We start from the raw sequence: 26655 nt of genomic DNA on the forward strand, positions 1-26655 counted from the left end.
ACACGGTGCCATCCAGAGCACGCCCTGCGGTTCTGGATCAGCTTCTGGAACTTGGGAGCAAAAAAAATCAGTCCTGGGTCTTGGCTGGCCAGAGCTGTAGAACCCTGCACACCTGGGCAGGCTCCTTTTACAGGGCTAGCAGTTGTGCTGGATCAGAGGGTGGGTTCTAGAATGAATGGAAGGATAGTTTGCAATGTTCAGGTGAGCTCTAGAATGAGGGAATTCTGGAACAGTCTAGAAACAGCAAGAGAGGTCTGGAACAGCTGTGAGTGTTCTCAAAGGAGCAATGGCAGCTTAGAACAGCTGGACAGGTGGTAGAATGAGCAAGTTGCTCTAGAATGGTCAGTCAAAGTCTAGAATGAGTGCCTGTTGACCTGGGACATCTGGATAGAGTCTAGTATGAGATTGTGAATGGCTGGGGGATTCTAGAGCAATCCAGAAGGGGGCCAGGAAAGCTCTAGTAGGTTCCAGAAAAAACTCAGCTAGCATGATGGGGATTTTGGGAAGGTTGCCACATCCCAAGAAGGAATGGGAGGGTGGGGCTTCTCTGGAAGGGGTTTGGGATGGTTCTGAAGCACAAGAACATTCTTCTGCAGTGATGGGAAAAGGAGGGAATGGGCAGATTCCTCACTTGTGGGTGAAGGATTCCAGAGAACTCTGGAATAATCAAGAAACGCCAATGACAGAGAAGGTAAAATGGTCTGGAATGTCAGTGAAAGTTCTAGAGCTGAGGGGGGATGTGCGTGGAATAATTGGGAGCCTGGGATGGAGTGGGTGTGTATGTCTAGAATTATCTAGAATGACAGTGAAGGTTTGAAATTGGAAGGGGAGATTCCAGATGTGGCTGGAAGGAACAGGAAGTTCGGATAATGGGGAAAATGCTAGAATGGTCTAAAATGATAGTAAAGGTACCACAGCTGAGGTGGATGATTCCAGAAGGGCCTGGGGTGGCGTGGAACAGTTCTTGAATGGTCTGGAACCACATAGAAGGTTCTGGGTCAGGAGGCCAGTTCTTGAGCAGGAAGAACAAGGCCAGGAGGCCATGCCTGTCAGAGCGCCAGGAGGGTGGGAGAGTTGAGGGAGTCAGATGATTGATCACCGCTGCTGCTCCCACGCCGGTGGGCAGAGCTACAGGGCTCAGGCGGGAAGGCAGGGCCGGCAAGGGGCTCCCCCTCCCCCGGGGCAGGGTAGTTGAAGATCAAGCTGGGAGTGAAGGGAGTTAGCGAGGGTGTGACCATCAGGGTGGGGGTGTGTAGGGCCTCAGGCTCCAGGACCCCGCTGGGGGGGAGGTTGATCCGAGGAGGCACTGGCGGTGGGGGCCGACGTGGTGCTGCTGGGGGATGCTTTGGGGACTCCTGCTTGACAAGGGGTGGGGCGGGCGGCCCCTCCTGCTCCTCTTCCTCCCCTGAGGACTCATCTTGCACCTTGCACACTGGCCGGTGGGCCTCCAAGATCAGCTCCAGCCTCTCCTTCTGCTTTTGCAGCTCTGCAATCTCCTTCTGCAGGCCCGATTTCTCCTCTTCCAGCAGGTCCGTCTCCTGGGAGAGAAGGTGGAGAGACAGGTCAGGGGAAGCCAGCACATCTGGGTTCTATCCTTGCTATGGGGAGGGAAGTGTGGTCTAGTGCTTAGAGAGGGAGGCCGGGGGCCTGGGAGCCAGGATCTGTGGGTAAAATCCCCAGCTCTGGCAGAGACATGGGATCCGGTGGGTTAGCACAGGAGGGGCTGGGAAATGGATTGCCTGGTTCTGTCACCAGCTCTAGGAGCAAGAAGGATACTACAACCTGACACATATTGGGTGCCTGCCTCCAGCCATCACAATTCAGGTAGCTTTGATCCCATATCTTGAAGAGCCAGGCAGGGTCAGAACTTGTCTGGGTGACCTCCAATGAGAACCAAAGGGGGACTCAGCAAGGGAACTCTCCCCTCACAGCCAGAGCCAACCCCAATGCCCCAGCCTGGTGCTAGGGGGTGCTGTGCTGCAGGGGGTGCTGGAGGGATTCAGGAGGGGCCATTCACCATTTGCAGGCAGTCCGTTAGCTCTTTCCTCCGGTTCCGGCACTTCGCTGCAGCCAGTTTGTTCCTCTCCCGCCTTACTCGGCGCCGCTCCTCTTCCTCGGGGGTCATCTGAAATGGGGGTCCGAGAGGGGCAGGGAATTTCAAATGAGTGACAGTGATGCTATATATATCCCCTTCTATGCCAGTCCAGAGACAACTGCCAAAGCCCAGGTCCTTGTCAGGCTTTTGGACCCAAGGAATAGCACCCACAGAGCTCCCTCACAGTGCACTGAAATGCAGCCACATCTGGGGTGGAGCATGGGGGCTGTTTACACAGGGGTCCTTAACTCGGTGCTGAGGTGAGATTGGGTTGCTTTTCTAGTTAGGGTGGGAGAATTAGCTTTAGAGGGAGGTATATAGGGATGATTTGGGGGAAGGGGAGGGGTCATTTTGGGGACATGGCAAGGGTCCCCAGGGGTTAAAGTCTGGCTCAGGGACTCTGTCCCGGTGGCTTCAGACACTGGCTGGATTCCACAGACCAGGGTGGCTGGGAGGGAACACTCCTGTTATGCTGCTGGCCCCAATGCCCCTTCCCTTCTGAGTCACCCTGTGGCTCCATGACTCAGCATGCTCTCATTTCCTCTCCTGCCCGCCCCGAGGGTCTGAATCCAGGCGTCCTAGCCCAATCCCAGCTGGAGTGATTCCCTTATCAGACCAGAATGGGGTCTAGTGGTTAGAGCAATGGATCTGGGAACCAGGGGTCCTGGGTTCTGGCTCTGGGGGGAGAGGGAGGCCTAGTGGTCAGAGCAGGGAGGGGCTGGGAGCCAGGGCTCCTGGGGGTTATCCCAGCTCTCCATGTGGGGATAGTGATCTGACACCACAACGCTAAGCATTTGGAGAGCTCCTGATGGACAGCACCGTGTCCTGCTCGCGGTTCCGACGTTAGCCACTAGGTGGCCGCGCTGCCACGCAGTGTTTGTGGTAGGGGGACCAGCCGGAGAGCGGAAAGGAGGGGGTGGGGGGACCCCTATTCAGTGCAAGCCGCCCTTACTTTGTTCTCACGGGAGAAAGGGACTCGGTTTCCCCCCAGCCCGGGTGAAGCCCCGCTTCCCACTCCCACCCCTTCCAGCCAGTGCAAATCAATGGGCAGACTCCCACTGTCCTGGAGGATTTGGAGTGGGAAACTGAGGCACAGAGAGACACCGCCCCCGGAGTCATCCCTCCCAACCCCTCCCCACTACACCTCACAACCCTCCTTGAACTGGGGGTGGACCCCGGGAGTCCAGCCCCCCATCCCCACTGGGCTGGGCATTCACCCCTTTCTCCCTGCTCCAATAGCTGCCCTACTCACATGCTCGTTGTGTCTCCTGCGTATCCCCGGGGTTGGCCCAATGGTGCGGATGACGCCAGGGCGGGCTCCTGCGGGGTAGGGGGCGTAGGGGCGGGGGTACGAGGCAGCTGTGGAGGGGGAGAGGGATGAGCTTGTGCTGAGCATTGTGGGTCGAACCATCCACTGCAGGTCCTGGCTGGAGGTGATTGCGTTGAGGCTGGGAACGAAGCTGCCAGCCCCTGAGCTCGAGCCTGGGGGGAACTTCTGTGGAGATAAGGGGAGGCGGTAGTTAAAGGTGAGAGGCTGCAGGTGGGACAGCTGGGTGCATTGTAATAAAAGCGGGCTCCCCATTGTCACTGGCGGTACAGGGGGCAGGACTGACACACAGATGTGGCAGAGCAGTTCTGGATGAAGCCAGCAGAGGGCAGCACTCCCACAGCATCACAAGGGCATCTGGTGCTTCAGAATAGAAGGAATATCTCCATTGCCATGGGCTGTGCAGGGTGTAGGACACACAGGCATGGGGAAGCAGTTCTAGCCTGCAGTGGACAGCAAGCCCCAGTGACATTGGTGAGGACCCTGGCTTGGCTTGGCTTGGGGACCAGGGATGATAGCTGTGAATTGCTCCAGGAGCCAATCCTGTGCCATTAGCTGCATTCAGTCTCCTTGTGACCTCAGATACACTTATGGAGGCATCATGTCTAGGGGGATAGGACAGAGACAGGGAGGGCCTGGGAGCCAATACTGCTGGGTGCTCCTCCGGGCTCTGGAAGAAGCATGGGGTGTACTGGATTAGAGCAGTGGGGCTGGGAGCTGGATTCTTGGGTTTCAATTTCTGTCTCTAGGGAAGGAGTGGGGTTTGGTGAGTCAGGACAGAGGAGCTTTGAGCCAGGACTCCTGGGTTAAATTCCCAATTCTAACCCCAGACAACATGGGAGTTTAGATGAGTCATTGCATCTCTCCGTGGGGAAGGCTCCCTGGTGGTAAAAGGGGATAACATTTCAGCTGCTCTTACATAGAGAGGTCAGAAATGTAATAGGCTGATGTTCACAAAATAGGGGAAATAATCTCTTGCACCATGGGACTGGCAGGTGACACTCTGCCCTTGGGGGATGCAGGCGGTCAGACTAGAACTAGATGATCAGAATGGTTTCCTGGCCTTAAATTGCTGTCTTTGCTAAATGCTTTGAGATCTGAGGCTTTTATTTTTTAAAAAAACAAGGAAATTCCAGGTTTAAATTGGGAAAAAAAAACAATTTTGTTTATGGAATTTTACAGCTGGGAATTGCAAATGCACAAAAAGCCTGGAAATTGCAAGTATCTGACTGAACCTGGAGACACCTTCAGAGCTCTGACAGCAAGTCAAAGTACTACACTGGGACTCAGGACTCCTAGCTTCTGTTCCAAATTCTGCCACTGACCCGGGGAAGGTCCTTTCACCTCTTGGTGCCTCCATTTCCCCTCTGACCTTTCATAGATTATATGGCCAGGAAGGACCATTGTGACCATCTAGTCTGAGTATCTGCATAACCCAGCCCATGGGACGACCCTGGACTAATTCCTGGTTGAACTAGAGCAGATCTGTTAGAAAATCATCCAGTCTTGCCAGTGGCCAGTGCTGGCAGTTTGTCTGTTCAGACTGTGAGTTCTTTGGGGCAGGAACTGTCTCTCACTGTGTGTCCATGAACCACCTGGGACAATGGGACCCCTCCGATCTCAGCCCCCTCCCCGTAATGAACATAATAACCAGGAAAGAGACACAGCTGCTCCTAGTAATAAACACTTTTTGCCATTCAACACTTCCCCCCATGCACCTGATGAGGCCTTCAAAGGTTCCATGTTTAACAAATCCTCCCCCACCCCCAGTTTTGGACCTTTCCCTTAAATCTGCCAGTTCATTTCACCCTTCACCCTCTGTGACAAAGTGGGGATTTTTTTGTAACTCTTTTATGAAGCCTCTGTGTGCCTCAGTTTCCCTCTGCACTTTGCATTGCTACCCAGCAGAGGAAAAAGTTAAGTCTGCTCTTGGGGGCAGTGCAGGATGGAAGGTGTGGGTATTGTCTTGCTGTCTGGGCCACACTGAATGAATCATTAAGGAACTGATTGAAACTGACCCAGACCAACAGAGGGGCCAAAGAGGCAACGGAAGCCCCAGCAACTGAACAATCAATGTGCAGCAGTGGGAAGTGTTGGCAGGTGGGGCTGTGAACTCAGCTTGGTCCTGCCTGGAGACAAACGACTGGGAGGTCACCAGAGGGACTGAAGAGTGGCCTTCTGGCTGAGGCTGGCTACTCACTCCTGAGACTGACAAAGGGGCCAGGAAAAACAGAGCCTGCAATGGAATTGCTGGCAGCTGGGCTGGTGGGTTGCTCTGGCTTGGCCAGCTGGATTATATCTGAACCTTTATTTCTCTGTACTAACCTAAGGACGTCCCATGCTGGGTTGCAGGTGACTAAAGATCCTGACTGCTTGGGAAAGGCTGTCCAGTGTCACTGCACGTGTGTGCCGAGGTGCATTAGTCCCTGCAGAACGGACAAGCCTCTGACTAGAGTCTGTCTCAGCAGGACTTGCCTGGCAGCTCGCCTGGTGTGACACAGGAGGGCTGGAGCCCACAGGCTGCAGGGCGTGTCCTGAAGAAGATCAGGCTCCATTGCTGAAGGGGTTCCTCGCTCCAAGTGACTGTTTAAAAGCTGGAGCAGTACTGAGCCTGTGGCTATGGGACACCCCTCGCCCTGATGCAGGCGTGTTGGGGTTGGAAACGCAGCCGGTGGGTTCTAGCTCCCAACAGCCAGTTAACCCACCCTGCTGGCCTGGCGATTTTAAACCTAGAATCAGGGCAGAGGCTTCTATTGGGGTTAAACCTTTGGGGGCCATGGGGAGATGGGGTAATCCAGGTCTTGATATCCCCATTTTACAGATGGGGAACTGGAGCACAAACAGTAGAGAGTGGGATCTGCCCTGGTTCACAAAGCAAGTCATTGGCAGAGAACTCGGGAGTCCTAACTCCCAGTCCCTCCTTCTTCCCCCCACCTCCCCAGCAGTAGACTCGCCTCCCCTCCCTGAACTGACTACACCGAACTACTGTATTAGGCCTTATGTTACCCGGGCAGCGCCCTCTTTAAGCCCTCACACAAAGCCCCTTTCATCCCTCACCCACCCTGTCTGAATCAATACCACGCTGCTCTGAAGACCTTTACAGCTCATGCTGTCTGTAAGCTCGGTGGCCAGTCACCCTCCCATCCCAAAGGCACAGGCCCCCTTAGGCTTTGGGAAAATCCCCATTGGTGATTGGCAGTATAATGTCTAGGATACACAGTGCCATGGTCAGGATTCCATTCAGCAGGGGACAGAGTGGTGCAGGCCCAGCAGCTGGTTTGGTGAAAGAGAGGGGCAGATGCCCTGCTACTGCAATGCCATGCCCACTGTTTGCCTCCTGCCCAGATTTAGGGGTGCCCATGTGGGTTACTTATGATGTGAATGAGGAGCTAATGGTGCAGAGCAGAACAGGAGGTTTAGAGTCACTTCCCAGCCCCCTGACCTTTTTAGGAACTGGAGAATGTCAGGGGCAGAGCCCAGGGCATGGGGCAGTGGAATTCACCTCCTTGGAGACAGGATCAAGGGACTGGCCGGCTCAGAGGGTGGGGAATAGGATACAGGCCCTTTCCCCTCTAGTGGGCGCTGGCTCCAATCCAGCCCCTGTGCTGCTAGATAGGCTGGTTTAGGGGGATGGGGATGAGATCTTCCCCTCTAGAAGGTTCTGATCCAGCCCTAGAGCCACATTGTGACAGCTGGTTCTGTCCCAGGCCCATTGGGTGGCACCCTGTTACCCATGCACCAGGGCACCCCACCTTTACCCCAATCCATGGGGCTCCAGGCAAGGTTAAAGTCTCATGAAGGAGGGGACTGTTAAGGTCTGAGGCCTCATTTTTTTGGCTAAGCAGTAGCGGTCATATTAGGAGCAATAGCAGCCATAAGCCAAGAAGCATGTGGTCACATCTTCACATCACCGGCTAAATTACATCAAACAATGTCATATCGGGCTGTTAAGCAGGTGCTACTGTCTGAATCGTACCTATCACCACCAGATAAAGACACAGATCTTAAGATGTTTAAAGGAAACTTTGTCTGCCAGCATTCTGTCTGACAAGGGAATCACTTATCAACAGTTGTGGTTGTAAAATCTATTCTACACGTTTTATGGTTCCACTTCTCTATTGTCTATCTGAATGATTTCTGTCTGGTTCTTTGATTGTTTTTATCTGTTGACTAACTAATTGTGCAATATTTAAATCAACTCAGGTGATGGGGTCTGACTGGTCAAAGAACTGTTTCATAATGGGCTAGGATTGGTGTTTTGTAGTTCTTTAGTTTAAAATGATTGGTTAAGGCATAGCTAAGCAGGACCCAAGTTTTAACTCTATAACTGGGGTCCAAAAGAAAGTTCTGTAGAACCTAACTCCAGAACACAGCCCGAGATCAGAGCTGCCAGACCTCAACACCCTGCTGACCATTCTGTGCAGTTAGGGTCCCCAGATGATCTAATCCTGACTGGCCACCAGGAGTTTGTCTGCCTTATTGGGAGTGGTGAGCATTGTATGCTTAGCGTGTGTATTTTGTTGGGTGACTGTTCATAAAGAGAGGTTAAGGATATTACTGTCTAAGGCTCCTTCACTGGCTAAGGACCCTGCAAGCCTGCAGAAGATTACACCTGGAGCCCTACAAATTGGGGAATGGTGGTTAAAATTAACCAGGTTACACCTGGAGCCCTACAGACTGGGAATGGGTGACCCTTAGCCCTAGAGTATGAATGGGGTACGGGTAGGTGCCTTTCCCCCAGAGCCCTATGGATTGGGAAAGGGTGGGGGTGCCTTAACCAGGTTATGCCTTGAGCCCTACAGATTGGGGTAAAGATGGGGTGCCTTCGTATGCAGGTAATACCCCATGTACAATGAGTTTGCTGGGTCTCAACATAATGCATGGGCCTGATCCCCACCTTGGCACTAGTCAGTCCCGAGGCCAAAGGCTCACCAGGGCACAGAGACAAAGCACCCACCAGGGTGGATGGAGACAACACAGGGCTCTGTCTTCCAGTGCCCCTACCCTGGGCACACACTGGCGATTCCAGATCCCTCGGCTGCTGAGTCAGCATAACCCTCTGGCATGCTTCTGCGTGTGAACAGCAGGGTGTGCGCGGAAGTCCTGCCCGCAGATAACCCTCCCAGGGCACTCCCCAACCCTTGACCCAGTTTCCCTAGTGGGTCACGCCCCAGCTGACTGCGCTGGGTACTGGTGTTACCACCCCGGGGCAGCACGCTGGCCACGCCTTCTGTGTCAGACAGAGAGCACCTCAGGAAGAAGCTGCCCCAGGGACTGGGGACTCCCCCAAAACACAAAGGGGGCTGGGCATGGGAGCAAAGCTTCTCAGGCACTGAATCATGACTGTCACCCTACCCAGGGCTAGTGGTTATAGCAGCTGGGACTGGCAGCCAGGACTCCTGGGTTCTGTCCCTGGTTCTCGGAGGGTAGTAGAGTCTAGTGGCCTGGCAGTCAGGACTCCTGGGTTCTATTTGCAGCTCAGGGAGGGGGGTCTGGTGGGTTGGGGGAGGGGGAGGAAGCTGGAAATCAGGACACCTGGGGTCTATCCCTTGTGTGGCAGCTGTTCACACAGGGATGGCAGGCACTGCAGCTGGCTTTGGGGTGGGGCTGGCAGCTGTTGCAGGGGCACCCTTATGCAAGAGGAAATGGCTGAGGAATCTCAGATCCCTGGGACACAGGCTGGGGTGAATGCAGGGGCCACCCGGCCCCGGGGTGAGTGTAGCCTGTGACTCAGCCCTGCCGATTCTGGTGACTCACTAGGCATGACTTAGCACCATCCCTTGCTCCTGCCCTGGAGCTCCAACCGGGAGCAGGGGTGCATCGGGAGCCAGAGGAGGGGGAGCAGAAGGGAATCCACCCATTCGCCCCCCCACATCTCTAGGTCTGTCCTGTTCCCACTCCTCCCCATACCCTGGAGCCCCAGGCCCACCACCCACCACACGCATTCAGTCGCTGTGGGGTGTCTCTCACAATTTGCCAGCTGTGGGATAAACTGTGTGTCATAAACGCTGTAGCATGGTGCCAGACGGGGAGTCACCTCCGCTGGAACAGGTGTCTCTGGGGTGTCTGCCTGCAGCTGCCTCTGCCTGGCTAGGTGGGGGGCAGAGACACGGAAACCTCAGGCCCCCACAGCGCAAGATCGACACAAGGGTCTAGGCCCCGGGGCTCAGGCAGCAGCTGGCTAAAGGAACCACCCCCGCCCTCCCATCGCTCTGCTGTAGGGCGCTGGGTTGGGGAACCCCCTGCATTCCCTAGCCATCGGCACGCGAGTGCCTGCGTGTGGGTCGGGGGGGAGGGGTCAAACCAGCGGGCGGCCACGCGATGGGGTGAATCAACCCAGAGTGTTAGTCATCGGGGCTCCCCCCGGGAGAGAGTGAGGCTCCCTTCCCCCCACCCCCGAGAAACGAAAGAGCGAGCCAGAAAGCGGGAAAGAAACACACTGAAGGGGGGAAAGGCTGGACGGACAAGGGTGGACGGGGATCAGGGAATGACTCGGTAGGGTAGATGGCTGGACAGGGGGAGCAAGGGATGGACAGACAGGAAGGTGTGTCTGGAGAGAGGCGCGTGTATATGGACAGACGGGGCCGGGGATGGGGAAGAGAATAGATTTGATAGAGGGGTGCACAGGGAAAGGTGGAGAGAGAAAAAGACAAGCAGGGAGGTGTGTATGGGAACAGACAGACAGACGGAGGGACAGACAGTCGGGGAGGTGTGCAGGGGGGCGGAAAAACAGCAGGGGACGCGTGCACGGGGACGAACGGACAGACAGAGAAGGGGAGGTGTGCACAGGGGCGAACAGACAGACGGAGGGACAGACAGTCGGGGAGGTGTGCGGAAAAACAGAAGGGGACGCGTGCACGGGGACGGACGGACGGACAGACGGACAGAGAAGGGGAGGTGTGAACAGGGGCGAGCAGACAGACGGAGGCGTGCACGGGAACGGAGACAGACAGAGAGGTGAGCACGGGGGCGAGCAGACAGACGGGGCGGTGTGCACGGGGACGGACGGATGGACAGACAGGGAGAGTGTATGGGGACAGACCGACCGACCTAGTTCTCGGCCCTTTGCCCCGCTTCCCCCCTTACCTGCTGCGCGGCTCCCGTGGTCCCTGAGGTGGCGGCCGGTCCCAAGCTGCGCAGGGCAGGCTGCTGCGGCCGAAGGTTGTACGGGGATCCCGGGCCGCCCGCACTGCCCGCTCCATAGTCCCTGAACATGTCTGGCTCTGCGCTGCGGCTGTACGGTCCCTGGGTGGGTCAGTCCGGTGAGCGTCTCTCTGAACTGGTTCCCTCCCCTCCCGCCCGGTTACTTTTTTTATGAATGGGAACTCCGGGGCCGCTTCACTTTAACCTGGGAAGGGGAGGAGCGAGTCCCACCCCGCGCCCTTTTCAGACCATCAGGATTCTGGGAATCCCCTCTCCAGTAACCCACCCCGGTTTCGCTGGATCCTATTCAATTAAGATGCATCTGTCTCCCCGGAATCGGAGTTTGTTCAGCCCTTAAAAGGCCAGTAAAATAAAAACTCCCCCTGCTTTCAATCTATTTGGAACGGTCCGAGGATTGACTCAGAGCTCGATGACGTAGATATCCATATATAGTGTGATTTCCTCCTGCTTGCTGTGGAATAGTAAAGGATTCCCCTCTGTGTTTGTTTCCAAGCTCTATTCAAGATGCGTTTCAGAGAATCAAGCTCAGGATAATCTCCCACCCACTGTACTACAACAACAGCACCACACAAACACACACCACCACACACATCCTGTATCACAATACCTGTACAACCCCCAGGCTTACTACAACAAATACCCTGTACACCACTACCACACATCTCTGTACAACAACAACACACACACACACACACACACACACACACACACACACACGTCTGTACAACAACACACCCACCGCAGCCCAACCACACACTGCACAGCTACATGCATCGCTGTGCACACCAAAATACACACCCAGGCACTCTTACACAACCTGCACAACATACACCCCTAAACACAGACAGACACAGTCAGCATCAGGCCAGGTAGTTTGTTTTCACAGTCAAAGTTGCAAAGTTCCGGCGAAGACTCCGCATCCCTACCCCCACCGAGCATTCTCATGCAGTAAATGAATTCGGGGCTGGGTAGGACCGCAGGGGAAATGGGGGGGGGGGAGGCTGGGACATACGAGGAGTGAGGGGGCCTAGAAAAGGAACGTAGGCACACACAGAGAGGTGGGCAACTGGGGCCTTGGATTGGTCCAGAGATAGGAAGGTGTCTGGATGGGTGGCTATACAGACCAAAGCGTGTGTTGGGAGAGAGGGTGTGTTTGAATGGATAAATGGGGGTGTGTATGGGGATGAATGGAGAGAGAAAGCAGCACAGAGCGATGGGGACAGGGGTCCCTGTGACCCTGGAGAAGGGGGGAGCCAGGGGTGGGGACAGGGGTCCCTGTGACTCTACCGGGAGTAGGTGGGGGTGTAGGGGCAGTTTAAAGGTGGTTCCTTGCCCCTCCGCACATGCTGGGTACTGCCAGTTTCCAGAGCTGAGTGGCTGGGCCAGACAGCAAGCATGCCCTGTGAATCCCCCTAATCCCCCTAATCCCACCGGCAGTGCAGGAGCTGGAATTCCCTCTCCCTCCATCAGAATAAGAACTGCCAAGCCAACACGGGCAGCTCCCCCCCCCCCTGCAATCTGGCTGCCCCCTCCCCCCTGCAGTATCATAGAGAGCCCCTGCCTCCCAGCTCTTTGAACAGAGATGCTGAGCCTGGCCACCCCACCTGCCCCCGCTGATGAGACCCTAAAATCACCTCCCTCCCAAGAAACAAGCCACTGGAAGATACACTGGCATGGAGAGTAGAAATGCCCAGATGAGGTGGTGGGTGCAGGACTCCTGTATTCATAGGTGCTGGAATTAGGGGTGCTGCTACACTCCTGCCTTGAAGTAGTAACAACAACCCAAATACATGGGTTCCGCCTTCAGCACCCCCATTATAAACATTGTTCCAGCACCACTGCCTGTATTCTGTCCCAACTTTGGTAGGGGCGGAGGGTCTATGGGGTTGGAGCAGGGAGGGGGAGGTGCTGGGGCCAAGACACCTGGCTTTCATCTCCAGCCCTGGGAGGGCAGGGAATGGGATCTAGTGGGTTAAAGCAGAGGAGACTGGGATTCAGGACTCCTGGGTTCCATCCCCAGCTCTGGGAGGAGAGTGGGATCAGTGGTTTCTCTCTCTCTCTCTCTGAGTGGGCTGCGGGGGTGTAAATCCCTGACATATAGCAAGCTCTGGTCATCCTCCAAATCAGGAACTGAAAGTGACTACAAGGGAAACTGACAGGGCTGGGCCCAGCACAGAGAGTGAAAGCATGTCCAGCCCACTCCGCACAGCCACCTGGAGCCTGAAAGCATTAGTTATCTCTTACTGCTTGGAGACCCCATGGAGATTGGGACCCCCTGTTTTGCCAGGTACTGCCTAAAACACAGTGAGAGACAGTCCCTGCCGTGAAGCGTTCACTGTCTAAACAGACAAAGCGTGGGAGAAGAAACACAGACACAGAGAGAAAGAGACTCTCCTAAGGTCACACAGCAGGTTATTGGGGGAGCTGGGAGTGAAACTCAGGGTTAGGGTAACCCTAACCCCCTCCCCCCACACACATGCGCTTTAAGCACTAGAACCCTCCTCCAAGTACCAGGGAGAGAATCCAGGTGTCCTGGCTCCTGCCCGCCCCGATCTCAAAACAATCAACTCTTCTGGGAGGTGGCCATAGGGTGGGGGGACAGTGACTGTTCCTCTTCCCTCCCCCCAACCCATGTTCCATAATCTCCCAGGCCCTGGCACTGTGAGGGTTAACAATCCCTCTCCCTGTGGACCATGACAGGATGTGAGACACAGGAATGTGCCTGATCTCATGCTCCCGGTGACTAACCTGGCAGGAATGGGGGGCAGAGAGCAGCCAGCCGGCACCCTGCCACCAGCCTTGGGGAGCAATGAGAGGGCCGGGGACATGGCTGGCTCCCCCATGGGCATTTTCCCTCCCTGCCCCCCCCCCCCGTATTTAAACTCTGAGCACTGGAGTCACCCCATTTCTCTGGGGACTACCATGGGGCAGCTGCTGGGAGGCTGCAGACTGGGAGTGAGCAGCACTAGCAGAGCCAGGTGGGGATGAGGAGCCCAGGGCTGGGCTAGCAAGCAGCTGCAGGCTGGCATTGAGGGGCACGAGCGGAGCAGCATCACGTGTGTGCCAGCCTTTCAAACTCCCCGATCACCTTAATCCACACTTGAAAGCAGCAACAGCTTCCTCGGCTGGTTCCTGGACAGCAGTGGAGCTGGCGGGCGAGGGGAGGGAGGGGATTTCTCACAGGCTCCCTCCAAATCACCAGCATGTGGAGCTCACAAGTGCTCGTGGCTGGCAGGGATGAGGCAGGGCCCCTCTGTGTCTATGGAGGGAACAGGAGAATGGGCCAAATCCCAAACAGGAGGTGGGCTGAGAGCTCTGTATACTTATCCACTTACTCACCCTTCCTTTTCCTCCTGACTTTACTCACTCTGGAGACTTGGGGTTTGGATCCCAGCCTAATGCAGCACAGACCCAGGGCTGGGATAGCTGGGGGGCTGCAAATCCAGGTTGAGAGTCACTCCTATGGGATTCCAGGACAACACGGTACCAGCATTCCCATCTCATGGGGAAACGCAGGACAGCCCCATCTATCCATCGGGCGTGTTCACTCCTTGCATACTAGAGCACAGGGATCCTGGGGGCTGCCGTGCTGGGGACAGGGGGCTGCTTGAACATCACCAGCCATGTGCTCAGCCCTCCTATCCAGCTGCTGGGTTTCCAGGGCCTCTTTGTGCAGTGGGTCCAGGGGGGATATTCTTTCCTCATTCCCCTGTCCCCAGTTTAGGGACCCCCCCCTGCCCTGAGTCTCAAATACTGTCAGGCTGGGGCACCACAGGATGAGATGGTTCAAGTGCCATGGGCCTGGAGATCTCTGCCCACCCCAATCTTGGTCCCAAGGTCTGGGGGTGTCCTACACACACATACTAACTCCTCCCAGAACAGGGAGAGAACCCAGGAGTCCCGACTCCCTCACCCTGCTCTAAGCCAGCAGACTTCCAGCATCCCAGTAAAATGTCTGCTGGACTGGCCTAATAGAAAGGCTCAGGGTCTGTGCCCCTCACCAAAAGCAGTTTTCCCCCTGCCCATTTCTTTTGCCTCCCCCCAGCCCTACAGGCTCCATGAACTGGCAGGGCTAGACAGAATGCAGGGAGAAGACCCCTATGAGCCAGGACTCCTGAGTTCTATTCCCAGCTCAGGGAAGCCAGGCAGTTAGTTGCATGGCAGGGTTGGTCTCTTCTTTGGCTTGGGGCAGATGCTGCCAGGCTGACATGCTGAATTGTTGGCACCATGCCCAGTCAGTGCCCTGCCCTGGAGCCGGCGGGTGTTTGTGGAGCAGGAGAGAGCGTGCAATTCAATTGTCTCAGGGTGGGGTAGTGCAGTGGCTCTCAACCTTTCCAGCTGACTGTCCCCCTTTCAGGAGTCTGATTTGTCTTGCATAACCTGTTTCAACTCACTTAAAAATGACTTGCTTACAAAATCAGACCTAAAATACAAAAGTGACACAGCACACTAGTACTGAGAAATTGCTTGCTTTCTCATTTTTACCATAGAATTATAAAATAAATCAACTGGAATAGAAATATTGTCCTTACATTTCAGTGCATAGTATGTACAGCCATATAAACAAGTCATTGCCTGTATGAAATTTTATTTGTACTGACTTCGCTAGTGCTTTTTATGTAGCCTGCTGTAAAATTAGGCAAATAGCTAGAGGAGTTGATGGACCCCCTGAAAGGCCTCTGCTACCCCCAGGGGTATGTGTACCCCTGGTAGAGAACCACTGTTGTAGAGAAATCAGACCGGGTGAGACACAAAGTGAAGGAGGGAGCTCCAAGCTGGTACTCCGCCTCTGTATCTGGCACAGTCCAGACCTCATCTCTTCCCTTCCCCCTCTGAATCACTGTTGGCCTCTGGCACGTTCCTCTACCCAGGCGCCTGTCATTCCAATCCCGTGAGCTGGGGGATCTTGGGCACCGAGAGAGATTTCCTGTCCTCTGTGCTCCCAGCTTGTAACTATCAACCACCGAGCCTCAGCCAAAGCAGCAGGTCTCCAGAGTTCAGTGGGGTCAATGCAAGGATGAGAGACCTTTAATTTGGGGGGGGGGAACTCCCCAAATAACCCCTCCCAAGGTCAGACAAGCAGCATCCATTGAGCAGGGAGGCTGCCAGCCATAAACTGGCATGTAGCGCACACTCATTGTGTGATTGTACAGACACCTAGAGTGTGAATGCACTCACACAGCAATACAATCACTCAGCTACATACAATGAAGACTGCACACACTCTCCTGATTGCACAATCATATGCAATGACAATTGCACATTCAAACACAACGCCAATTGCATCACACTCACCCAATTGCATGCACACTCATGTACACAGCTTGACAATTGCGTAGACGCTCACCGGCTGCACAGGGGCATACATGCATTGACAATTGCCCATACAATCACACAACAGCAATTGCAAAACACACCCACCATGTGTGGAGGCACGTACTCTCTCTCTCTCTCTCACACACACACACACACACACCCCTCTCCCAGAGCTCCAGCTCTGAGGGGAGCTCCCAGCTATTCCAGACCCAGCAGGGGAGCTGGGGATGCTGTAGGTAACAGGACAGACAGAGGGCTGTTCCCATTCTCGGCTGGGCTGTGTGACTCCAGCAGGTGCAGTCTTGCCCCATCCCCACCCTCCTGGCTCTGACGCCAGCACCTAGCGGGGCTGACGCAAGCAGAGTGATTGCTCCATCCCTTCTGCAATTTACCACAGACGGAGGCAGGATAAAAGAATATTCCCCAACCCCATAGCCCTTGCTCTTCCCTAGAAGCCTCATATCTCATTCCGTGCCCCCCAAGCCAGCTACTCTTCCAATCTACTATTCTCCTTTGTTGCTGATGGTACCCTTGAGCTCAAGTCCTGCTTTGTGTCCAGACTCACCTGTCCCAGGGCTCTGATCTGAGTCCTGTGTGATAAGGGCTGGAAGACCCCTGATACCTCCCATAACACTGCAACTGGGCTCTTCCCAGTCCCATTCCATTACACAGGGGGTAACCCTGCAGGAATCTCAGCCCCCTACCCTCAGTGCAATGGGTGACATTCCCTCCACCCCCAGTCCCAATCCTGCCTGGGGTAGAGGGAGTGTCACTTCATGGTACCTGAGATCAACTGGAAACTAGGCTTGGACTGTGTCCAGCTTTCTCCAGCCGAGGCCCAGCTCCCCTCAGCTGGGATGCTCCCATCCCATCCCCCTTAACATCCCAGCTGCTTTGTGCCTCCCTTCCCACTAGGTTTTTTATGCCTCACCCAACACCCCTGGCTGCTCTGGAGACCCCATAACCCCTCCCTGCCCCAGACCCCTCTCCCTGACCCCAGGTTCCCCCACCCATTTATCAATCCAATCCCCGTTGAATTCACATGTAGCTCTGATATCAAAGGGGGGCCATAACCATGGGGGGGGGGGGAAATCCCTCTCAGCTATCCCCTCTCTCTCACGCACACTCCTATTCATCTCTCAGGGACCTGTTGAGGGGGCAGGGGATCACTCTTTGCCCCCACTCCAACATCCTGGCCCATGTATTTTCTTGTGGCTGCCAAGGCAGGTGAGTGGATGCCAGGTTCTCTCCTTTACACAGTGCCAGCCCTGATGCAGGCAGGAAGTGGTGACAGGGCTTGATGCCCGCTCCCACGCTCTAGGCATCTTTGGACCCGGTGCCTTCTCAGCCTCATCCCATCACAGCCTTTTAACCAGGGCCAGCCATTTGGGATGTTCCCCACCCCGTCTGCCCTACTCCACAGGGGGCAGTTCTGCTGCCTGACCAACCCATGAACGGATCAGGACTGGGGGTGGACACGATGGGCGGTGGGTTGGAATGAGGAAAGGGAGGAGGATGCAGGGGGCATGAGGGAGACTAGAGAGGTGAGGTTTGAGGTGATGGGAATATTGGGGGAAGCAGGAGTGGAAGGGAAGATGGGGGAGGGGGTGTGGGGACACTGGGGGGGGGGGCAAGCTGTGGAGTGGAAAGGGCATAGGGGGATAGGGACTGAGGGGAGGGGGTGGGGTGTTTCTGGAGTGAATTAGGAAGGGAAGGAAATGGGCCGGGTTTCCCTGCCCCGCACAGCCAGCCTTGGCCTCACTTCCTGGTTGGCCCGGGCGGGGCAGGGCGGACTCGGAGACGCCCCGGCTGCTCCCGCTGAGAACCCCCGGACTCCTTGCACCTACGGCCCCGCCCGCCGCCCGGCGCTGCTCTCTGGCGCCACCCAGCGCCTCCAGCTGATTTTTCACTTAGGTATAAACTTGCCCGTAGCTGGACACAGCCCCCCCAGCCGCGGAGCGAGCCCGGACCCCCAGCTCCCGGCTTCCATCCACTAGCCACCCCGCCCCACAGCCCGCAGACGCGGAGAGGGGAGAAGCCCCATAAAATCCCTGCCAGGTCAGACTTGGGGGCAGCCCAGACTGGATTGACCCCCCACACGTCACTCTCTGCCCAGCTGCAAGTGTACATAGGGCTCCCGGGGGGGGGGCCAGGCTCAGCACCGCACAAACTGAGCCCCCACTCCCCCCCTTCACCTGCTAGGGCCTAAATCACTGAGCGCCTGCGCAAACCCCCGGTCCGAATTTCGCGCTGTCCGGCGTCCCCATACCCTATTTCACGCTGCCGGAGATGAAGTAGGGCGGAGCCGGAAGCGGAAGCATGGCCTGTTCCTTGGCCCAGAGTCTGGGGCGGGGCCGGACCATAGAGAGAGCGCCACGTCGGGTGCGCGCGGGGTCCGACGCGGCCGAATCAGCTTTGGGAGAGAGTGACGGAACAGCCGGACGCAACCGACTCAACCAGCTCGGGGAGCCGGACGAGGTGTCTCGAGGCCAGGGGGTTCCCCGCCGCTGCTCGCCATGCGGGTGCCCCGGCTGCGCCCCGGACTCCTGGGTCCCCTGCTGCTGCCGCTGCTCCTGGCCGGTGGGTGCGGGGCGCTCTCGTTCCATCTGCCGGCGCAGACCCGCAAGTGCCTGAAGGAGGAGATGCACCGCGACGTCATGGTGACCGGGGAGTACGAGGTGTCGGAGCCGGGGGTGCCGGGGGCCAGGACCGACCTCCGGGTGAGAGCCCCTAGGGAGCCCCGCTGCACCCCCAAACACCTGCCCGGGCCACCCTCAGGCCCCCTCGGCTGCCCTGCCCGCCTACGTCCCCTACACTCGCCTTAAGCTTTGCACCACTCCCAGGGACCAGGACCTCGACCTCCACCCCAAGGCATTCCAGGCCTCTTTGTTCTCCAGAGCTGATCACGAAGTTAGTGACACCCCGCCCCACACGAAGGCCATCAGGGACCCTGTCTCCGCAGGACCCCCCATGCTCCTGGGTGGAGGGGACACGCTATACCCCTATCCTCCTGGGGGGTGGGTTCTCAGAGGGAGCCTGGGGAATAGGATCAGCGTGGGCATTGGGAGCCTGCTCTGGAGAGATGGCTGGTACTATGGGGTCATAGTCTGTCCTCCCACCCCAGGTGACAGACTCCGCTGGCCACCTGCTCTACTCTAAGGAAGATGCCAAGAAGGGCAAATTTGCCTTCACCACAGATGATTATGAGATCTACGAGATCTGCTTCGAGAGCCATGCCCAGTCAGGTATGAGGTGTCACTCCTGTGTCCTGGGGGCATTCCTCCCATCCCACAGCTTCCTAACACCCTCATATGGGGTCTCCTGCACCAAGCATGGCCAGGAAACCTGAGATCATGAGGGAGGTCTAGTGGTTAGAGTTGAGGAGGGTACTGGGGGCCAGGACTCCTGGGTTCTATTCCTGACTGGGAAGGAAATGGGGGTTAGAAACTATTTCTTCCCTTCCTTGTAATAGTTATAGCTTCTTTCTCTCATCCTCCATCCCCAGGGAGTTTCCGAGTCCCTGACCAGCTGATCAACCTCAACGTCAAACATGGGGTGGAGGCCCTGAACTATGAAAATGTGAGTGTAACACTCCTTTTAGTCCCCCCCACCCTGTGCAGCTGCCCCTCTGTTCTGTGCCTGATGGGGAAGGTGAGGTGCCGACAACCTGAGTCTAAGGCCAGACTTGACAACATCCGTACACCTGGGCATGTATCTCTGCTCTGCTAGTGCCTGGGAGTCAGAATTCTGAGGGTTCCCTGTATAAACAGCCCGTGCCCCAGCCCAGAGACGGCTGCATTTCAGCACAGTGCATGGGATTCTTCTCTAAACAGCCCCTTTGCCCAGTCCAGAGATGGTTGCATCTTGGCACCGGGTGAGAGATCCCTGTATGGACAGCCCTTGTTCCCCACCCCAGAGGCGGCTGTCTCTCAGTGTGGGGTGGAATGGTCTCATTCCCACTGTCCCCACCCCCAGATTGCCAAGGCAGAGAAGTTGAAGCCCCTGGAGGTGGATCTGCGACGCCTTGAGGACCTTTCTGAATCCATTGTCAAGGACTTTGCCTACATGAAGCAGCGGGAGGAGGAAATGAGGGACACAAATGGTGAGGAAGCACCCCCTGTACCTGCTAGACCTTATTCTCCTCTCAGAGCTGGGGGTGGGTTCTCTCCTGTGAAGTGGCTGGAAGGCACTTGTAATGATGCTTTGGGGTCCCCTGTTCACCCCGTGTCTCTCTTTCCACAGAGTCCACCAGCACTCGTGTGCTCTACTTCAGTGTCTTCTCCATGCTATGTCTGGTGGGCCTGGCCACCTGGCAAGTCTGCTACCTGCGCCGCTTCTTCAAGGCCAAGAAGCTCATAGAGTGAGCAGCTCCTGGGTGTGTGTGTGTGTCTCTCTCTCTCTCACAGGCCGCCCTGCCAGGCTCCCTTCCTGATGGCCCTAGAATCCACACCCAGTCTCCCTCAGCACTAGTGGGAAGTGGTGCCTGCACTGAACATCTCTGCCCATCAGGAATGGATTCTGGGGGGAATTGGGGTTTCTGGCCCTCCAGTGGGGATCCAGATACCCCCATGTTTAATGATCCTGTAGTTAGAGGATCAAGTAGTGATGGCATCTTGACTGGGGGGAATTGGGTTGTAATTATTTTAAAATAAAATAAATAAATAATCGGGATGTTGGCTTCTGAGGACATTTTGTGAGAGAGTGGAAGGGGCATTCTCCCCCTCCCCCCCCAACTCACTGGAAGCCCCATCCCATCATGCCAGTGGGATTGCTCCGGAGAAAACTACATCCCCTCTATGCATTGCCACCTGGGATGTGGCATGACAGATGTGTTCTGTCCCTGGCTGGGGCAGGACAGAAGGGTTATAATGTGGGTTATAATGTGGGGGAGGCTGGGAATCAGGTCTGCTGGTTCTATTCCTGTCTCTGCTACTGACCCTGGTATAGGATTCCTGGAGGGTTTATTTGTCTTTAAACCCCTCCCTTCCTCCAGCTCTGCCTGGAGCTGGGCTCCTTTTAACACCCTCCCCCCCAAATTGCCTCCACTTTGTCTAACTGTGTTGATTTAAAGTGTTCCTCCCTCCCACCATGCAGATCTTGGCTGGATTCAAATCACCCCTTGTTGGGGGTAAACTGCTTCCATCTCTTCCTGCCATCTTTGGCTTTTTTATTTTTAAAACCACCCCAGTTGCTCCTCCCCCCCCCATCTGTTTTGGAGGGTATGGCTAACCTCAGCACTTCCCTGCCACGGCAGGACTCTTGGGCATAGAGAACAGAAGAAACTGACGGGCCTCCTACCTGGGGCACGCAACACAGTCGTTTTCTGAAGACTGAAATGCTTTGGTTTAACTAAAGGTTCTCCAGATTTGCGACCAATTCCTCCCTGTTGGTGAGAATCAAGCCTATCTGGGCTGTCCTCCTGGTTACTTCCTCCACTTTCTCCAACAGAAACTTGTTTGACTAGATGATCCTATGGACCCTTCTGAACTTAAACGCTTAAGAAACTGACCAAGGTGTGACATTGATCTTAACCTTGCTGAAAGCAGAGCAGCAGGTCCAACTCCAGCCCTCCACTCTGGGGTGACCCTCCCCCACTGGCAGGATCAGGACCTTGGATGGATGAGCAGGGACTGGCAGCAGAGGAGAATATGGGGAGCTTTGGTGCAGCTGAGTGGTGTCTCCACCTGTCACAGAGCCACAACACGGGCTGCTATTAAAATGGAGGGGGGGTAATTTTATTGGGGTTCTATAATTTTTCTTCCACTGATAGATTGTTCAAATACACCCCCTCCCAAAGCCATGCAGGGAGCTATGTATGCAGACCCCAGGGTACGGTAAGAGCCTGAGATTGTACCTCGTGCGGTAGGGGAGATTTGTGGGGTGCCTGCTGGATTGATGCCTGGGGTGCCGGGGGTCATCTTGCTACATTGTGCCCCCTAGGGATGGCGCTGCCACAGCTTGGAGGACAGTTTGGGGGAGCAGTGGGGGATGCACCCTGCTGATAAAGGAGACAGTGACTAAGTCAGGGGGAGCTGCCACCCCCCATGGAAGATCCCCACATCCAAAGCCATGAAGGTGAGGTCCATGCTGAGGTTCCAGAAGGGATGTGGGTTTCTCAGGGGCTGCAGGAGCAGGTGCCATCCGGCTGGACCAGAAGCCATTCCAGCCCCCCCCTGTGCAGGAAGGCAAAGGGCAGTGGGGGCCCGCAGGGGGGAGAACAGAGGGCTAGCTGCATGGGGGGTTCTACCCCTATGGGACCTTCCCCCTGCTACTCATTCACCACTAGGGCTTGCAGTGACTGGCCTGGAGGCGAGGACACCTCCACAGGGACTAGGCTGCAACCAGTCACCCCCCCAACGACCAGGCCAGTACTAGTCACCCTCCCACTCCTTGGGGATCATGCCATGACTGGGCCCTCACAACCTGCCGCAGTCAGGCTGGTACGAGGTGTCCCCCCGGGATCAGACAGTCCTGCCCCCAGCACTGCTCACACCCTGCAGTGAGCAGGCTGCTACTGAGTATTTCCACCCCTGCCCCATGGACCAGCCCCACTGATCAGGTCACTAGCAGGTCTTCCCCTGTGGGGAGCAGACAGCACTACCCCCTGCAGTGATCAAGCTGCTTCCCCCCCCAGCCCAGCAATGATCTGACTGTTGTCCCACCCCCATGTGAGAGTGGCAGCTGGGAAGTGTAAGACAAAGAGGTGCTTCCCCACCTGCTCTGTGACTGTCTCCATGGAGCAGTTTCATGGGCCCAGGACACAGGCTTCTGGCCCAGGTGTGCCAGGGGCTCCCCTCCCTCCCTGGGGCACTTGCAGGCCAGGCACACAATGAAGGCAAATGACTCAGAGTGCAGCATCCAGCTGAGATCTGGGAGCAGAGAGGGGAGGATGTAAGGAGGTGGGGCAGCCCTGCATCCATGGGAACGAGCTATACATGAGCAGGGGTCCCTCGCCTGGTGCTGAGATGCAGCCTCCTCTGGGGTGCGGTGCAGGGGCTGTTTATACAGGGACCCATAGCTCAGTGCTGAGATGCCACCTCTGGGATGCGGTGCGATGGCTGTTTCCATAAACCCCCTCACCTGGCACCCACTCACCTTGGCCAGGATAGTGAAGGCCTCAGGCTCCAGGATGAGGACGTCAGCGTTCTCTGTCCCGATCACCAGGCAGCTGACTGCGTCCTTGTCCGCCATGTTCTTCTTCAGTGTGCTCATGCAGGTGATGACCATCTCGACGCTGATATGGGCATGAGGGGTGCATGGACCTCTCCCCCCACCCCAGTCCCCATCTCTGCCCAGGGAGGGCAGCGCCAGTCTCTAAAGGGACATGATGGGAGATAAGGGTACCTGGATGGCTCTGCTAGGACCCACGGGAGACGGGTGGAGAGCTGGCAATGCTAGAATATCCCCTTTCTCCAACCCTCATCCTCCGAGTTTGCTGCTCTGGGAGGATCCACTGGGGAGTTTCCCCCAGACCCAGGGCAGAGCAGAAACCCACCTGGCACTTGATCGGTTGCCCCTTATATGGGTTCACAAAACTCTCCATTTTGGTACCTCTTGGGCCAGGAATCTGGGGGCGAGGGAGACAGGCACACAGTGAAGGCAAATGTCTCAGGGTGCAGCTTCCAGCTATGCCAGCTGAGATCCAGGGGCAGGGAGGGGAGGATGGGGGGGGGGGAGTTTCAACCTAAGGGGAACAAACTGGGGTTTTTTGGTCTCTGCAGAGGGGTCTTCAGGAACAAGGGGGCCTATGAGTGTCAGTAGGACAGTGAGGGAGACAAGCAGGGACTGAAGGGATGGTCTCCATATGGGGGGAGGGGTTTGGGGGCTGTGGAACTCTGGGGCAATAGGAATGAAAGGACCAGATGCCTGGGCTGTGCAGCGGGGATGTAAGGATTGGTTACAGACACAAGTGCACTCTCAAGACCTCCAGGCAGGCAGGGGCAAAGCTAGGAATAAACCCAGAAGTTCTGGTCCACCGCGCTCTAAGCACTAGACACCACCCCCAGAGCTGGGAATCAAACCCAGGAGTCCTGAGTCACAGGCTCCTCCCCTAACCACTAGCCCCCACTCCACTCCCAAAGCCAGGATAGAACCCAGCGGTCCTAGCCCCTCATTGGCTGTTGGGGAGGGATCCAGTAGATGACCAGCTAGTGAGACTCTGTGCATGATCCTGTGGGTGGATTAGCAGTGTCTGACTAGAAGAGGTATCTGCAGACACAGAAACCTGATCGGTTACCATGGGGGTGAAGATGCTGCCAATGAGAGGGGCGTGTCACTCATGGAGGGGACCTGAGGGTTCATTGGGGGGGATCCCCAGTGGGGGGAGTGTCACTCACTCTAGTCCTGCCCCCCAGGAGTGGGGCTGAGGAGGGCAATGGAGGGATGGGGACATGAAAGGGGAAGCAGTGGGTCAGGGGGAGGTGTACAGGGGAGGGGGAAGCAGTGGGAGGGGAAGGGGCTCTGTGAGGTGGGAGGGGGAGGGTATTACCCCAGTGCTGCCCTCAGGGGAAGGGGCTGAGGAGTGGGGCTGTAGGGGGGGTCCAGGTGAGAGGGGGGCTGTAGGGCAGGTAACCTGGGGCATCACTCACCCAGCTGCTGCTCCACAGGGGGCCCTGGGAACCCTGTGCTGGCCTTGGCCTGGGCAGCCTGCAGCCCCCGCGTCCCCTCCCCCGTCAGGCACTGGGATCTCCTGGAGCTCGGGCCACTAGCAGCAGCCAGAGCAGTGCGACCCTCCCCCACCCGGGCCAGGTCTGCTCCCTGCAACTGGGAGACAACACAAGAGCGCTACACAGCAACGTAACACAATCTCCTGCACACAACATGGCTACACAACACAACGACACACCACAACAAACACACAGCACACTATTATGCAACATACCAAGATACCCAATGCTGTACAATTACACACCACAGCTACATAACACTGCATACCACAACACAACTACATACCACAATACTACTACACAATATAAACACAGCACAGCTACACAACAGTGCAACATAACTACACACCACAACCACCACACATGCTACACGCTGCAACTCTGCTACACAGCTACACACCACAGCTACACAAAACTACTACTATACAATTACACGCCACAACACTGCTATACAACAACATAACAATCCCCTACCCAACGCAACAGTGGTCCACTGCGACATCACAACAAAATATTGCCATAAAGAAATCCTCCCCATGGTGCCAGGGCCTGCTCCCTGCAGCTGGAAAATGACAACTTAACACAGCTGCACAACTACACAGACCCTACACAACACATCAGTGCTACACAACAATACAATACCCCCACCATCCACCTGGACCGGGGCCTGCTTCTGGCAGCTGGGGAGAGAAAACACCACAACTACACACCCACTCTCCACACACACACACACACACAGAGGAGCCTGACCCTGCCGGTGGGCAGACAACACAAGAACAGATGTCCTTCAGGCCCCTCCCACAGCCTCACCCCCCATCCCAGCCTTGGGATCCCCGTTAGCTCTGCCCCAGCCCTTCAATCCAGACCCGCAGCCAGTCCTGCCTCAGTGTTCGAGGCTCTTTAGTCCCAAGTGCCTGGAAAGCTGCAGGTTCAGGGGCACTCCCCACTCCCAGATCAGGAGGCGGGTGACACCGCAGTGGGCTCTGGCTCAGGGGAAGGGTGCCAAAGCATTGCTGTCTCTGGGGGCAGGGGGAGCAGAGCGAGTTCAGTACTGAGTGATCTGGGCCCTGCAAAGACGGGGATGGGGCCCTTGAGGAGGTCGCTCTTGCCCCACCACAGGGATTGTGAGCCAAGCTGGGCTGCAGCAGGGAACAGACTCATGGCAATCAGCTGAGAGTGGAGTCTCCTGGCTCCAATAACACGCCCCTCCCAGGGCTGGGGTAGAACCCAGGAGTCCTGGCTCTCAGAATAGAGCCCAGGCTTCTGGAAGCTCCAGCCATTCCCACCCCCTCAGCTGCCTTCACCGGCTGTTGAGGGTCCTGGTGCTGACACCTGATACTGGCCCAGGTGGGGAGAGGTGCAGCAGCCTGTGAGGTGGGATGGCAGGGCAGTGGCAGAGCTGGGGGAGCTCAGGGCTCAGCTAGCAGGGGGCTGTGGGTCAGGATGAGGCACAGGGCCCTGTTCTGTTGTGTGCAAGGAGCTGGGGATGGGGCCTGGCAGCTCTGAAATCCGGCCGGAGATTAGCTGTTTGCAAAGTCTGGGCCTGCACCTGTTCAAGGCCTCAGCGGCGGGTGGGCCAGGCCCAGCCAAGTCTCTGCTCAGCCCCGCCTCACTAGCTAGACAGGGGGCAGGGTGGGGAATGGGTGGCGGGTGCTCTGCCCCTCACAGTCAGTGCTGGCTCCAGTGCCCTAATGCCACCCTAGGCAGTGCTGAGCTGCAGCGAACTCAGCAGGGGGCGCTGTGTGCCTCACCTCCGTGGTGGGATGTTAGCTGGGGTCATGGCTCATCCTGTTCCTTGCAGACTTTCTGGCCTTTTCCCTGGACTCGGGGCAGGGACCCAAGCACCCCAGCCAGATTCCAGCATGAGCAGCTCCAGCCAGCCCGAAACACAGAGGTTCGCTTTGCTGCAGCTTCCATGAATATCTTTGCTCCCACAGTCCTGGTACCTCCCATCGGGGGTGGGGAGGGGGGATGGTGCCTTGGGTTAAATGCCCCCCTGCCAGGGAGCCACTGGGGCAGATGGACAATGGGAACTGATGGAGCAGTGCTCCCCAATATCTTCTCCCCAGTTCTCTCCTCCTCCGTGA

The 26655-nt window shown here is 56.5% G+C and overlaps 2 protein-coding genes across 2 annotated transcripts; one reads left to right on the forward strand and one right to left on the reverse strand.

The window, feature by feature from the left end:
• Positions 1–1049: 1049 nt before the first annotated feature.
• FOSL1 (FOS like 1, AP-1 transcription factor subunit) lies at positions 1050–10684 on the reverse strand. Its single transcript, XM_067544142.1, has 4 exons — positions 10509–10684; positions 3348–3590; positions 2018–2125; positions 1050–1538 (listed from the first exon to the last, which is right to left on the reverse strand). Exons 1-4 carry the CDS (start codon positions 10635–10637, stop codon positions 1050–1052), a joined length of 969 nt encoding a protein of 322 aa, XP_067400243.1. The 5' UTR covers positions 10638–10684.
• A 7553-nt stretch (positions 10685–18237) lies between these two features.
• LOC137150306 (transmembrane emp24 domain-containing protein 10-like) lies at positions 18238–20573 on the forward strand. The gene is made up of 5 exons (XM_067544143.1): positions 18238–18622; positions 19027–19147; positions 19408–19481; positions 19878–20004; positions 20145–20573. Exons 1-5 carry the CDS (start codon positions 18419–18421, stop codon positions 20264–20266), a joined length of 648 nt encoding a protein of 215 aa, XP_067400244.1. The 5' UTR covers positions 18238–18418; the 3' UTR covers positions 20267–20573.
• The last annotated feature ends 6082 nt before the right edge of the window (positions 20574–26655 follow it).

This window comes from Emydura macquarii, unplaced genomic scaffold (assembly GCF_026122565.2).
Source record: "Emydura macquarii macquarii isolate MOO-44397 ecotype Brisbane River unplaced genomic scaffold, CSIRO-AGI_Emac_v2 contig_968, whole genome shotgun sequence".
Classification (NCBI taxonomy): Eukaryota; Metazoa; Chordata; order Testudines; family Chelidae; genus Emydura; species Emydura macquarii.